Consider the following 15,747-nt stretch of genomic DNA (forward strand, 5'->3'; position numbering starts at 1 on the left):
CAACATCATTCCAGAAAGACTCCCTGTCTTCATCCTTTTCACTACCAGGCCCATATGCACACACAATACCCACAACTCACGTCCTAATTTCGCTTACACCCACATCAGTCTCGATGACACCTCCTTCCTTTCAATCACACACTCCTGCACTTCCGGGCTCACTAACAAGGAATTCCTTCTCTCGCTCTTCCATTACAAACACCTGACATCCTTCCAGGCACACTTCCAAACTTAGATTCACCTTTCCCTTTCATCTTTGTTTCATTCAAAGCTAACACATACAACTTTCTTCTCACAAACATCCTCTCAATATCCTCCTTTTTAGCCTCAATCGTACTGCATCTACGCACATTCATAGACCCAATCTTCAGGGTTCGGGGATAACTCAGTCCCCTTCCCTTTCTATGCCTTGTCTCCCTGTAGGAACTATAATACAGAGTTGGGGGTCCCTAGTGCCCTCACCCCGTCCCTTTTAGTCGCCTTTTACGACACGCAGGAATTACGGTGGCAGAATTCTTCCAACACAATCTGGCCGCATAGTGGTAGTACCACCTCGTAGTGCGGCCAGTTTGTGTCCCCCCCCCCGCCACAGGGGGAATACATGTTTAGCAATTTTTATAGTCATATGACAATTCTTGATCATCGAAGTAATGATAAATATTTCTGACCGCAGTGTGAAATACATATTGACGCTTATGAATTCAGTCAAAGGTTTGGAATGGCAGAAAAACCACGAAGGTAACCAGTAGGTGATACAGCGGAGACGTTAGTGAGATGAAACGCGGCATCAGGTGGTGTTGGTGGGGGTGGTGGTGGTTGCGGCGGTGATGTATTCAACGCAACCAATGAAAATGTCAGGGAGGGAGGAAGGAAGGAAGGCTATGAATGGAGGAAACGAGGGAGGAATGGAAGAAATTTCTGAGAGATTGGATAGAGGAAAGTTACGAGAGAATGTGCGGAGGAAAGGTAAGAACGGATGATTTTAGAATGGCGGGTGAATTGAAAGCTGAAAATACGTCCCCAGGCAACCAAGATAACCAAACGAAATGTAAAAGAAGGACGGAAGTTTCAAAAGGAGGGATAAAACTGTTGCGATGAGGGGGACAGAGGAACGTCTGGAGTGGAGGGGTGGAGGAAAGGTGAAAATGGAGTGGTGGGAATGGGGGTGGAGGATGTGACTAGGGGCGTAAGATACATGAAGTGACGAAGGGATAATCAAGCCAGGATAACTGGCGATTCAAGGACAACAGTTTACCGCGATAGGGGAATTGGCTATTCCCGCCGAATTTTGGGACAGTGGTAACATTTTATGGCTGGCCTCGGTCATCCAGCTTCCCATTCTTGCAATGCCACCGAGTGTGATGTCTCCTTGTAACCACAGGCTGGCACACGCCCACACCTTCAATAAGTGTGCAAACAAGGACTAAAATTATATAGGTTCAAAGATAGTTATTGTAAGATATGAAATAATGAAGAACGCAATGCAATGTAATTCTGGGGTAGCTTGTCAGCAGACGACATAATATAATGAAAAGCTAAAGTTCCTTCCTTGTATTTCACCAAAACACGAGTCTGACTTACAAGCAATTTTGTAGGCAGGAAAAATGTCGCCCCTGACTCATTAAAAGACATTCTTTTCCTCGTTTTTAGTGTTTATCTAGTTGTTGAGTAACCACGAACTGTCTGGCCACGCAGACCCATCAACCGCAGGCAAGCAACTAAGCCTGCAAGGCCGTTCCGTTTAGCTATCTGATGTTACATTGTGGTAGTCATGCACCTCATCACAACGAGCTCCGGGGATGAGTATGGAGGTTTGGTTCCCGGATGGACACCACATTTGTGCCTCCATCCAGTTATCAGGGCCAAAATAGTAGGCTCGACATCACCTCGTTATTTGGTTATATGGTAACCACCCAGCGCTGTAAATGGTTTCCTGGGTTACAGGAAATCATTAGGCTTGTCACTCAGTATAGAGCCACCTAAGCAGAAAGAAAAATAAAAAGTTACAGGAAGGATGGGACGAATTGGAGGAGGGGAGGGCAGACGCTGAAAAATGAATTATAAAGATGAAGAAAAAAGTTGGCAGTACTACATCAAGTGAGTGGATGATGGTCGCCACCACCTACCATCAGTCTTTACTTGATAAATCAGATCATCAGTAAGGTTATAAAAAATCACATGTCTGCCATACTTTTACTCATATTTCTGTACAACACTGTGCCTTAGAGATGGGAGGACAAGCCTAGGGCAGGTGAGGGCAGGTGGCCCTTGGAGAGGACCAGCCCGCGGGGAGCTGCGTGTCGGAGTCAACCAGCACATGAGTGGCTTAGTGGCACGAACCACCACTTCAACCATCCTGCTGATGCTCTCACAGTTGCCGTGTAAAGATCCTCACACAGAATAATCGGCCAATACTCTGGTGAGTAGAGCTCCTTCGAGTAGGTTTTAACCGACTGATACAAATTTACTGATTACATCAGGTATTAATACAAAAATATGAAAATGAAAATAACAATACATTATTCTACATATATCTGGTAAGATCAACAGCAACATGAGATCCTCTTCAACATCATTTGGGGGACGTACAACTACTGAACCAGGCCAACTGAACACATGAGACCACCCACGTTTCTCTCTTCACGCTAAAGCATCGGGAACGTCTGCATGTCAATTTGCCCTTTTTCCCAGTTCCTCAGTGATTCTACTACTGACTTGCCATTAATGTGCGGACTGATCTCTTCTAGTACAATAAATAAGGCCCCTACTTGTTTTTATACCTAATCCTCCCCAACTAGTGTTTTCAATGGAACACTGGGAATCACAACCGGGTGGTGGGAAGGGAGGTCCTGTCACCAGCACTGTGGTATAAGAAGCCAATATTGTAAATAAAAACAAGTGACAGGATACCATTAGGATCCATGTCTAGAAATTCATTTGATGGCTTCTGAAACAGACGATTTATCCGTTCATAAAAAAAAATCAATTAAAAATACCATCAAAGATAAAAAAATATGACTGCCAAATAATCATGCTATAGTTACCATAAAAATGACTCTCGATAAATTCTCTTAAAACAATGAAACTTTTCGAGCTGTGGTATTAGGATACATTATGAATACAAGGTTGTGAGTTCGCAGTATTGGTGCCTGTACCAGACTGCACTCCAGTCCCGCCATGAATACCCAAGTCACGAGTGCTGGAAACTGAGACTCCCACATTGTACTTACATGACGTAGTCTTACACCGGGTAGAGCATTACGTGTCAGGGAGGATACACAGAGACCCATACACATACAATAAGTTTGGCTTACATTAAGGCAGACCCGGCCAGACATCGGCCATGTGGATATATTGGCACTATGTTACTTATTAGTACTATGGTGGACAAAGTAAGCGAACACATGAGACTGAAATTAACTGCTCAGACTTGAGAGCACAATGTATATACAACTACTTTCACTGTTGACACTTAGAGAACTTGGGAAGATGGCCACACCTCCCCAAACAAAAAGAAGCAACACAAGACACTGCACAGAGTGCCTCGCCACCCGCCTCTCACTACAACTAACAGACACAACTTTCTAGAGAATTCCTCCAACAAGCCAAGACCATTTGGCAGACATGTCACGATACTTTAGTTATGTTTTCTATGTCAGCGTTTCATTCAGCTAGCTAGCTATGACTGACTACAGGTTGGAGGGAGCAAAGATTCTTTCCCAGCTGGCAGTAGGGTGCTGGGATGTTACTGACGCTGGAATACTTAAGTACAACCTTACAGCAGTTTGCTTTGCATACATCAAAAAATGAAAGCCAGACGATAATGCTTTACCAGGTAAACATCCTCAAAAGGTTAAATTAACAGATCAGATAACAAATCAGAGCATCGTATTATTTGAGCATAAGACACCCCACAGTGCTGAGACTGAGCTCACGGGCCAACGTGGGAGAGTGGCAAGGCAGGTTAGATCCATACACCTTGGATACCCAGGACAGTCTGCTTGTAAAACCAAACTACTTTCCTGAGTCCATTTACAACATGATTTATTCTAACAATCTAAGTTTTGCTCACAGGAAAGGCTGTGTTAGGGAAGTTAGAAAGCTGACACATCTGATGGAAGGTTAAGTTTGAGGGCGGGAAGGCAACCGCTTTTTCTTTTACAGTTATATATGGAAATCGTCTCTGAAACTTCCTAACATGTACGTACATATACAGTAGAAGGCTATTCACACGTTTTCACTTACTACAAACCATGTAGAAAATTGTAACCACTGTATAAGATATGAGAGAGCTGACAAAAGGTTCACTTACAGTTATAAATATGTATGACAAGACTTGGGCCGACCATCGCAGTTCTGGCTTTTCGCTTCAGTCATAAGTATTCCAATTATTTCCCTTAATCCAAAACCAACACGGGTATCAATTACAATGCCACAACAGCGGTATCATGCGGACTGATTTACATCCAGATTAGAGCATCAGTCATCCAACATTTTAACATAAGAAATACGAGACTGAACAACTGATAGAGATTTCAGGTCGCCAGGATGCAATGGTGTCGTATAGGTGCAGCTGCCCACTGAAGGACCAACACACTCAGGTTCAAGCCTTTCATCAGATCTTCAAGTTTCCCATGTTTTTTCTTTTCTTTTTTATTTTGTGACAATGACCTTGGAGCATTAAAGGGTCAGTCAGAAAAAAAAAACACCTGAGTGACCTTACCGAGGCTATCTTGAACTTCTGATACAGGTTTGAGCCTCTGATGTGTATGGTTCGCTTTCGGTAATAGGGACGGATCCAGGATAATTATTGTGGGCTCAGTGAACTCAGTAAAGAAAAATAATGGAGCACGGATAACGCTGATAGGAGGATGGTTTGGTAAAAGACATTTTCGAAGAATGAAAACATACATACGTCCTGTTAGCTCCTAAATAGCTATTTCCCAGCTCCGCCCATGGTGTGGGCGACTACAGTAGAGTTTGTACACTCAGGGACAAAAGTTCGCTTACTCTTCCACTACGTCTACACACTTAGGGTATGTCCTTCACTTCCTCCTTGACGCATCATATTAAAGGGAATTATCTATGGGTTGAGAATCACACCAAAACATCTCTCAGTGTAAGGCTATTAGCCATAAGAGGAAAGTGAGAAGCAGAAGTCGTGAAATAATGGGTAAACTTTTGTCCCAGACTATACCACCAGGGAAAGGGTGTAGTGGTGCGGGTGGTCAGGATGGTCGGGGCCCGGATGAACTAACAAACTTACGATCAGATCCGTCTTGTAGCTTGGAAAGTTTGGTAGAGGGAAAAAGTGAGTTTAGAATTTTCCCACCCTTGTTCTTTCCTCCTGCTAATGAAAATTTGAGTAACGATGGGGAAAATTCTCACTGCTAAGAATCTTCAAAAGAAAAAAGTTATGAGAGAGAAAATTATCAGATCTACTTTCTATTTTATAAGGAGATATAAGACACTTTCCATGTCTCTTGCTTTTCATGTAGATCAGAATCGAAGTTTCGAGAGGAAATAATCTTCCTTCATTTTTGCTCTGTAAGGAAAAAAAAAAAAAAAAAAAAAAAAAAAAAAATGAGAGAGTAGAAACATTCCATGTCTCAAGTTCTTCCTGCAAATCACAGCGAGTTACCGGAGGGAGCTGGTTGTAAGTCTGTTTGTGAATCCGGTCCCGGCAGGGGAAGCGAGAGGCAAGGGGAAGGAGGGGCCCGGCCGCAGTCTCGTTAATACACTAATATAGTCCTCTTCTTACAAAACTATAGCAACAAAGATCCTCAACAATGAAATCACCGTCACTCGCTTTCACACACGCAATCTTAAAAGGTAATGATATATATTATGCTAAAAACACAAATAATTAAAGCAATTTTCATATTTACATATTATTTAAGCCTATTTTGTGTATCATACAAACTTTTATTAACTAACATTAGAAAAATTAAAACTTGGATGGATTTCCTTTTTCACTTTCTTGTACAACAGGTAAATGACACAAGCCCCCGTGGATATCTCTGGTCCCTCGGGTCAAGTCTAGCCACTTCACTCCGATGATGTGTTCTATATTTCATTCTCGCTACCTCCAGACGATTTTATTCAGTATGGATGAGATTGTTCGAACTGGGGGGTGGGGGGCAGAGAGGATTAGATATATTCTTCACTAATCCCTTCATAATAAATCTCCCCCAAGTAAGTCCAACTGGAGGATGGGAGAATAAAACCAACAAATGACGTCACCGGCTTGAGTGGGCTAGTAAGTTAGTAAAGTGGAATGCCGGAATAAAGAAAAGCGAGTAGTAAGCCTAACCTAGCCTTACTTATGCACTAATACTACAGTCTTTTATTATGAAAACAACATTTTCGAAGGTAAAGTTTATATAAATTAGCTTTCAGCTATGCATAATTTTTTCTTACGAATTTACTATTTGGAAACACATACTGATAACACTGACGTAAACCTAATGGAATGAAGTGAAAGAGATGCTGACAGCTGGTATGTGCTGCCATGGGTCAGGGCTGCTGACAAGTAGTGCAGAGTGCGGTTGCTGACAGGTGGCGGACGGGAGGAGGATTGCTGACAAGGGGCGGAGGGGAGGAAGGTTGCAGAAAGGTGACCATGGGAAGGAGGGTTGCTGACAGGTGGTGGTGCTGGTGGGAAGGAGGGTTGCTGACAAGTGGTGGTGGGGAGGGGGTTCCTGACAGGTGATGGAGGGGGGGAGGGTTGCTGACAGGTGGTGGGCAAGGGGAGAAGGGTTGCTGGCAGGTGGTGGAGATGTTGCTGCTGACAAGTGACTGAGAAGAAGAGAGTTGCTGACAGATGGAAGGAGCAGTTGCTGGCAGATGGTAAGGGAGGGGGGGGGGGGAGGAGGGCTGCTGAGACTGTGAAAGGTGGTGAAAGGGAGGACAGTTGTTGGCAGGTGATGGATGGGAGGGTTGCTGCAGATGGTGGAGAGTGGTTGGAGAGGTGGTAATGCAGAAAGGCGCCTTGTGGTGGTTGGGTGACAGTGACAATGGGAGGGGCAGTCACTGTCGTATCTGCTGGCAGTGCTATTGAGGTCAGTGATGATATATTTTTGCCAAGATCACGACTGCCTTTGCAAGTTAACAGCGATTGATGCTTTATACTGTCACAAAACTGACTTTTTTCCAGCAAACCCTTACCCATTAATTACGGAACTTTTTGTCGACAGTTTAAATGATATGAAAATAATAATATCTAAATGAGGCCCTAAGGTACAACAAATAGAGGAGAAGCATTTGGCATACGAGAGAGAATGTGTGAGGAGGCCACGGTGTGGGTACTCCCCAGCTCTGTGTCCCGGGTCAAGAGCTTAACACCGAGTCTGAGGACAGAAACCACTGAGTACTCCTAATTCGTGTCAGAAACGATGCTGAGAGAAGTCATCGTTCTTCTTTATGGCACTGTCGTGGAAGATACATAAAAATAATAAAGGGACACGTTGGCAAGAAGAGTGGCTTAGTATAACGTTATGCGGGCACGTTGACCGTGAAGTTGCTTGTGTGAATCAACAGTTGAAACTCAGATAATATCTGTACACAGTACATCGTGCAACCCTTGGTTATTAGAGATCAGCGATCAACTCCTGCAACGTTGTCACTCACTGTCTAGGGCCAGTAAACCTACGTGGACAAACAGTACAGAGTGAATGAACGACACTTTCATATACACTTAATATTACACACTGGTCATGTAAACTTCTGTGAGTGCATTTTCAACATATAATATCATCTTAAGTTGATAAGGCATTAGATACCCTGTAAACTGTATTACACCTACGTCTTACTGATGGCTTATGATAAATTTGATTTTTATTAAGGCTAATAAATGTCAGATCTTCCAGTGACTTCCCATGAGGTACTGTGTGTGTGTGTGTGTGTGTGTGTGTGTGTGTGTGTGTTACATGGGGTCGTAACACTACCTTATGTTACGCCTTCACATCAGGTCACCTGCTACCTGGACCAGCAGTATTGGTGAGACTTAACCCTAAAGCTTGGATTTACAAGCAACAACCTACAAGTGGAATATTGTACAACCCTCTTGCGGCAATTTTAAGACCTTTGAATTAAGCTGTAGAACTTCAGCTTCATTTTAGTTCTTTATATCATATTTTAATGGACTGGTCTCGTCAAACACATTCTGTTTCCATGATCTTTGACACGGGAAGAAACCACTCAAGAGGGTCAGCATGAGGGTGGGAGAAATGAAAACCCGAGTGGCTCGACAACATCCTAGACACCCGGCAGTATTCTTCTCCCCACTCAGGTCCTCATGCTTGCTTCGGCTGGCAGGATTGAGTAGGTGGTGAGTGAGTGGAGGGCTGAGAGTGTGGAGTGGGGGGTAGGAGGGGCTCAGTGTTCAACGCCTGAGAGTTCTATAAGCGTGAGGTCGTAGCTGTCGCCATCACGGTGCTGGACTTCAATGAGAAAGAGGTCCTCGTTGCAGTAGTGGCGCAGCATCTCATCGTCCACTTTGGCCATCACGCTGGGGACAAAAACCTCAGCATCAAATTACAGGTTAAGGGCATTGCACAAGCTCTCAACCTCTTGAATATGGTGGCATTTTTCATCAGTTTATTCTTGCCACCTCCTGATGATTTTATACACCTTACAAGTCCTGGGGTATGGAAGTAGTTAATAATCCCAGCGGTTCTAAAGTCTTTCCAAAGTTCGATAAAATAAACTGCAGATACCAAAAATTAAACTAAAAAACGTAATGAAAGTGAAGGGGTGTAAAATAACAAACCCAAACAAAATTTAAATTACGCAGCACTTTATGTAAGATCTATGCATAAATTCTGGTCAGAACTAAAAAGAACTGTTGCATAGCTGTTCATTATAATTTATTTTTGCTAAAGTAAAACAGTACACCAAAGGCAACAGTTCGCAACAACCTTATTTTATGCTTCTATCTCTTCCCTGGTAAACTAGCTATATAGACAAACCGTATTCCAAAAAGTTATATGCACAAAGGAATGAAGAACACTCACCCTACTTTGTTTTTCCGGTATATGTTTTTGATAGTCTGTGTCGGGATTTTGTACTTTTCTTCAATCTGCGGATAGAGGAAAGTTGATTGGTGAACAGGGTAGACTAAAAGTAATATAACGATGTGTACTTTAAAACTGAGAAGCACAAAAATTTGGAGGGCTACAAGATTTAATAGGTTGAAGTCTGTTATAAGAACAAGAAAAATACTATATAGTAAAAATTATAATAAGACCGATAACTGAAGCTAAAGTACCAATGAGAGAGAGAGAGAGAGAGAGAGAGAGAGAGAGAGAGAGAGAGACAGCGATTGAAGGCAAGACTGAGAGAGTGATACTGACCGCAGTGCGCAGACCGACGGTGCTGGGCGGTACGAGGTGCAGTGGGGTGTAGACATCCTCACCGTCCTGCCTCACGTACAGCATCAGCCGCTCCGTCAAGGGGGGCGTCAGGCGCGATCTCTTGGACACGTGAGAGAATACGTCCGTCATTGGGCTGTCCATTGACCCGTTGGGGAGGCCGGCACCACACAGCTCCTTCCTGGGGGCGTCTCTGCGGAGGGAAGGGCCAGGTCAAGGGGAGTAGGTCACGAAGGAGAGGAGGGGTCACAGTCCCGCTCTTCCTGGGACATGTAACCTACCCTTCTGATCACTGACATTCTCAGATGAGAATATACTACTTCATCTAATGGAAATGCAATGTTAGATTATGTTAAAACTCGGGCAATGAGCACACAAAAGTGAAAATATTTCTGACATACTGTGTACTAATCAGGCTGACTAGAAACCAAGCAATTAAACATCATGATTTTTGAAGAGAACATACAAAATTATCACACCCAGAATATGATAATATACCGGTACCACAAACACACACACTTTATATATATATATATATATATTGTAGTCATTTGTAAATACACCAAAATGCATGAATGAATAATACAGGACAAAGGCTGAGAACTTTCACAGACAGTTGACACTGACATCATGGAGACTATAAGGTTGACCTGAGTGGCCGGGCAGACCCGTTGAGCCGGACATGATGTGACGGTAACGCTGAGGGAAGCTGGTGGTTCCGTCAGCACAACATTTACAGTACATGGTGTAAACTGTATCTCAGCTGTATCTACCGCTACATGTATTTTTATGCGGATGTATGTATGCTCTACCACTATCTGGACAGTACCACGCCATCCTTAAGCTACAGTGCAATGAAAACGAACACTACAGATATGTGTCTTCCGGCATGCTTAGATTTTGAAGTGTAACTTACCTCAGCTTCCAGAGAGACAGCTGATGGAGGCATAGAGAGAGGAACAATGAATGTCAAGAAGAGTTGTTTATTGTTTTCCTACAAAGAAAACTATCATGGCACACAGCAGATGTGGATGTCGTGAAGAAAATAAGTATTTCTAAAAAATTCTATAGGAATGATACAGGCAGCGTGGGAAGATGAAGAAACATGTGAAATGAACAGATATATTATATATAGCCAATAAGAACAGTTCAGTTTGGCGGCTACTATGTACTGTACGTACATCAATTAAAAAAAAAAAAAAAAAAAAAAAGTTACCTGGTACAAGGAACGGTGTGCAATTTTCTTCCGAGTCTGGTGAAATGTACCTTTTGCTTAATTTCAGATAAATTTAATGTCTGCGTTCATAAACCAATTGTGTATATAAAATTAAATAATACAGCTTACTAATATTCTGTGGTGCATAAATAGTACAGGGACACTGTTCCTTGAATCTACCATCATGGAAGTACAGGGCGAGAAGGCTTCTGATCGCAAACACAAGAAATTCCTTATTATTATTGCCCATAAGAATCTACAGTATGTGGATGAACTAAACACAGTCAAGAAAAGAAGAAAAGTCGGTGTCTGAAGGGGAAGCATTCGTCTCCTGTCATGGCCAAAGAAAAAGTGAAAAGACAGACGCTGAAGTGAGGCCAAATCTAAAGCAGCTATGGCAGGTTGCTTTATTCCTGTTACTGCTGAGGCCACACGAGGCGGGGTTGTGGGTTAGACTCAGGCAGTGTGGGTTTTGCTGCATCAAGGTTTCGTGTTCTAGGTGACATAGGAGGTATCGCAGATCCTCTTCATTAGAGTTTTGTGTTATTACACCTTAAACTTCTCTCGTATGTGATTTTATCGTTTTAATATGGACACAATTTGCATCAATATCACACAAGAGGATGTTGTGTTGTAATGTGCAGAATAAATCGACAATAAAGAGGTGCTACGTTATCTCCTACCACTTGGAATACGATCCTGCCTCACACGGAGGCGGATGAAGGAATCGCCTTGGGTTATTCCTGTTCATGTGCTATGGGCGAGGCCAGAGTGAATATGAACTGGTGATGTGGCTTCCCCAGTGAGAGGAGCGTCGTTGTGGGTGTGGGAAGGTCGGGGACAGTGGCCAAAAAAGGAGCGAATCAGGTTGGAAATGTACAAAGTCAAGAGATATACACACTTAGGATAAGAATGGAAGTAAACAAAGTCGTGAGGTAAGAAATATGCAAAGATATGTGTTTAGAGTAAGAAAGGAAGTGTTATAAAGTCAGAGATGTATAAGTTATGATGAGGCTGAAGATGTGCCAAGGCAGAGATATAAGACGAGGGAATGTGAACTGGGTCCATCTCGGAAAGCGTGCGTGCGTGGGTCCAGGACGCACAGAATGGCTGGGGAGGAACTGACACGATGAGACAATAGCACCCAACACACTGGAACGGGTCAAGGACAATATAGTAAAAGTGGAGCGGAAGAAAATGGCAGAGGATAGGTAGAAAACACAGAGAGCATAAAAGAATTAATTTCGAGGGTGTGAACGTGAGGAGCACAGGATGGAGAGAAGGCACCAAGGAGAAGGTTGAGACTGATGTCATTGTCGACGAGTCAAGGACAACACAGTAAAGGAGGGATTAACTGATAAAGGATTGGTAGAAGACACAAAGAAAATTTGGGCTAATGCTGTTTGTCTGGACATGAAGGGCCTAGATGGACAGAGGACACCACTTAGGTGAGGGCAGGAATTAATGTCATGGCTATGATTGGGGGGTGGCATGGAATGAATCTAGAGTCCATGCGTCAGTTTTGGAAGCTTACTGGTACCTCTTCTTTACCAAGTTTACTTCTTCATGTGGCACGTTAATATTCTCGCCAATGACATTTATGCAAACTGTCAGGCTTATAAAGATAAACTGTTAATTAAAAAGTCTTAGAAAGCCTCCTTAACCTAGCCGATGAGCATACGGTCCGGGAGCATCTGTGTGAAGTTTGAGAGGTGGATGGAGAACTGGACACAAAGTTTGGTGAGGTCATCACAGCAAGCACCGGAGTGGGTAATCAAGGGTAAAATAGGATGGGTCGAGGACAGTACAGTAAGGAAAGGTATAAAAGATGATTACACGTAGGTGGGTCGAGAACATCACAGCGAGGAAAGGTATGAAGACGAGGACATGCGGGTGGGTCGAGGACATCACACAAGGGGAGGTATGGATCTGGGTCGTATTCTGTGTGGTTGTGGAGATTTTGTAGCATCTCTTCCTCAGCGATTATTCTGCGCAGTACATACGAATATCCTCTTGCACATTCTTGATGCAAACTATGTCGATGTTCAGACGATATAAACAGCATACAAAAGAACACTGCGGTGTAGTATGTAAAATAAATCACTGAGGAAGAGAGGTTACGAAGCCTCCTATGCCACTATAATACGGCCCTCAATGGGTATGGATACGAGTGGGAACTCGGGATGGGTCGAGGACATCACAGAAAGGGCCGGTGTGGGTGGACTAGCCAGTGTCTTACCCATAGGGCTGTGGGAAGCTGTAGTGGAACTTGTAGCTACTGCTGTTGGCTTTGGGCGAGACGGCGGTAGGCGGGGGAACCTGTAGGGGCGCTAATTGGGTGATGGTAGTGGTGGTGGAGAGGATGGTGGAAGAGGGTGCTGGAGGCGGGGGGAGAGGTGGAGGTGGAGGTGGGGGATCGAGGCTATGCGGAGGAGGGGACATGCAGCGCCCTGGGGTGGTGGGGAAGCCGTGCTGGGGGGAGAGTTTGGAGGGGGGCGAGCAATCCACTCCCACAGCCCCGGCCACGCCAACACTGCAGCCACTGGGGGGGTAGAACAGAGGTCACCAGACGCCTCCCCTGCCTCGCCGCTCTGCTCCAAGCTCACCATGATCAACTAAGTATCAACATTCGCATCAACACAACTGCACTACGGCCGCAGTTTAAGATTACTTGGGAATCGTCTTCAGAACTAGTGTTTGAACATTCTTAAGAAAGAGTATAATCACTGCGTAACAATTTCAACTTTAAAAGCAGGTCAAATATAAACAAATGATCTCTTTTTAAAAGCCAATTCCAAACATCAGTACAGTATATAAGGCATAAACTGATAACTCTACTGAGACTTGCAGTGTAATAATATGTATTTTTAATAATTTGATTTATATTTTCTGATAATCATCGTGAACGTTATTGACAGCAAGGTGAGGTGAGCATGGAGGACGCGGGTGGGAGGGGGCGGGGGCAGCGCGACTACTGGCTTCTGCCATCACCCGTCTCATCTAGAGCAATCCACACATGGGCTAACATTATGGTCTCAGCATCAATTCCAAGCTAGGTTACCTTTGCCTGGCTCACAGCAAAACAATAAGTATTTGGGCATTCCTATTTTAATTAAGTTCATTCTAAGCATTAAAATCTCACAGCAACACAGTTAATAGTGAGTTAAACATAGCACAGGCAGAAGTATGAAAATATTACTAATTTGCCACTCGCTGCAATGATAGGATATCTGAGTCTACCCTTGCATGACCACCTCTCTGCTGGCCTGACAGAGAAGGCAGGGATCCAGCCAACGTGCTTAACATGCAACATGCGGGTGCTATGAGAGGGGACAGAGAAAAGAAGGAGGGAAGATTGAGCGACTGAATATGAACACAGTGTGGTACTCATGAATAAACCATCACTCTACGCTAACCAGGAGCTGTGAACTTTCCCTAATCAGGCTAACTGACCCCTTGTGTTGAGCTCAGGGAAGAACACAATGTTAAGTGCTCATTTTGAGTACAAGTAGATTATTCAAAGCTGGGTATATCCATCTAGATATTCAAAGCCAAATATATCCGTTCCTCCTCATATAACGCTAAAATTGAATAGTTAATGCTACTGAAGCAAACTGGCTTGTGACACGGATTTCATCGCGAACTCAAAATTGTGGTACGGACAGTCGAGTGCCAGATTTGACTGAGGTGTAGGTGGTGGGATGGTGATAAGGTTATGGTGGGGAAGTGGAGTGAGTGATTGTGGGGTGGTATGGGTGACTGTGGAGTGGTGGGGGTGAACTGGTGGCGATAATGCAGTGAAAAATAGTGGGGAAATGGTGGTGATGGTGATGAAAGGTGATAAGACTATGGAAGATGGGAGATGATGATGGTGGGGTGACAGCAACGTGGTGGGAGAAATGTTGAGTGCGGTCCACCGGGTTCACATCCAAATGACTCTAGGGCCAAAAGAAGAACCCAGCTCATCATTCGCAGTCAACAACGCATTCTTGTTGACATGGGGAGCTCGTTGCAACTCTTCCTTGGCGACTTCTTTTTCATAAGATTTTCTTGTGTGTTATTTAGATTTTTAAAACATCAATATTCAGTACTGTACTCTGGATAAATAACACACAAGAGGATGTGAATATGTAATATGCAAAATAAATTACAAATGCAAAGGCGTCGCAAAACCCCCTCTATGCCAACGAAAATATATTTCTCTATCGAAACCACTATCAGAGTCTGACTCCGTATTCGCTGCCACCATTTCAATTGCCACAACTACCACTGGGGTGAAGATGGCAGCAGTGATGACGAAACAGGATGGAAATACAGCGCAGTAACGACCAATAACACCACAGTCCGAGGCTTGAAGGACTGGACATGGCAACAAATTAGTTACATTATTATTATTCTGAAAGTTAAATCTAAGTTACTACAAAACGAGACTTCAAGAATCACTGGAAGGACGGGTCGCAGGAACGAATTTCAGAAAAATGTTGTTAAAACTAAGAATTCTAATCGCAATTTCAGACTACCTGATGTGGTTAGCCTTCATGACACGTCGTAGTGCGCGTCTAGTGGCAAGGCAGAAAGAACAGACACTCGTTACCTTCATCGTGGTTTTCACATACGATAAGTACAAAAGGGGTGGGTGGGTAGCTTTTCCGTACCTGACCTCAGTCTTAATAAGGAACGCACTGTGGTTACATTATCTGATATTTTGGAATCTACGGTACTTTATAAAATTAGGGAACAAGGAAAAGCATCGAAGATTTTTTATAAGAGGATGAGACGCAGCCGATGAAATCTTAGTCACACTTTACATTATTCTAAAGTTACAAACTGACAGGCTTCAAAGATTAGCATGGGACGGAACGACGAATTTATACACTTTCGATTACATGGGAGCTTCTGTGTTCTTCCCAGGCTCAACGCTTGAAATCTATGGTAAAAGGGTGGTGGGTGTAGCTGAATACTTGCCCATTTTCTGAGTCGTGACTGTAGAAGCCCTGTAGCTCCATGGGAACCTGGGGGTGGGAGAGAAAGAGAGATACTTGGTGAGAAAGTGAGGCAGAGAGACATTCGGTGAGAAAATGAGAGAAAAAGAGAGAAATATTCGGTAAGAAAGTAAGGGAAAATGAGAGGCAGTCGATAAGAAAATGAGGAAGAAGAGAA

At 43.6% G+C, this 15,747-nt stretch overlaps 1 protein-coding gene across 1 annotated transcript in view; it reads right to left on the reverse strand.

The window, feature by feature from the left end:
* Window positions 1–8,345: 8,345 nt before the first annotated feature.
* Window positions 8,346–15,747, reverse strand: part of LOC145412506 (protein grainyhead-like) — an 841,526-nt gene continuing 834,124 nt past the window's right edge. Inside the window, exons 15-19 of the mRNA XM_080282393.1 lie at window positions 15,553–15,599; window positions 12,827–13,129; window positions 9,354–9,564; window positions 9,015–9,079; window positions 8,346–8,509 (exon numbers count right to left, since the gene is read on the reverse strand). Of these exons, the coding sequence (XP_080138519.1) occupies window positions 8,377–8,509; window positions 9,015–9,079; window positions 9,354–9,564; window positions 12,827–13,129; window positions 15,553–15,599 (759 nt within the window). The 3' untranslated portion in view covers window positions 8,346–8,376. The remainder of the gene's footprint in view (window positions 8,510–9,014; window positions 9,080–9,353; window positions 9,565–12,826; window positions 13,130–15,552; window positions 15,600–15,747) is intronic.

This window comes from Coenobita brevimanus, chromosome 93, assembly GCF_032717465.1.
Source record: "Coenobita brevimanus isolate Jiangsu-jjx chromosome 93, ASM3271746v2, whole genome shotgun sequence".
NCBI lineage: Eukaryota > Metazoa > Arthropoda > Malacostraca > Decapoda > Coenobitidae > Coenobita > Coenobita brevimanus.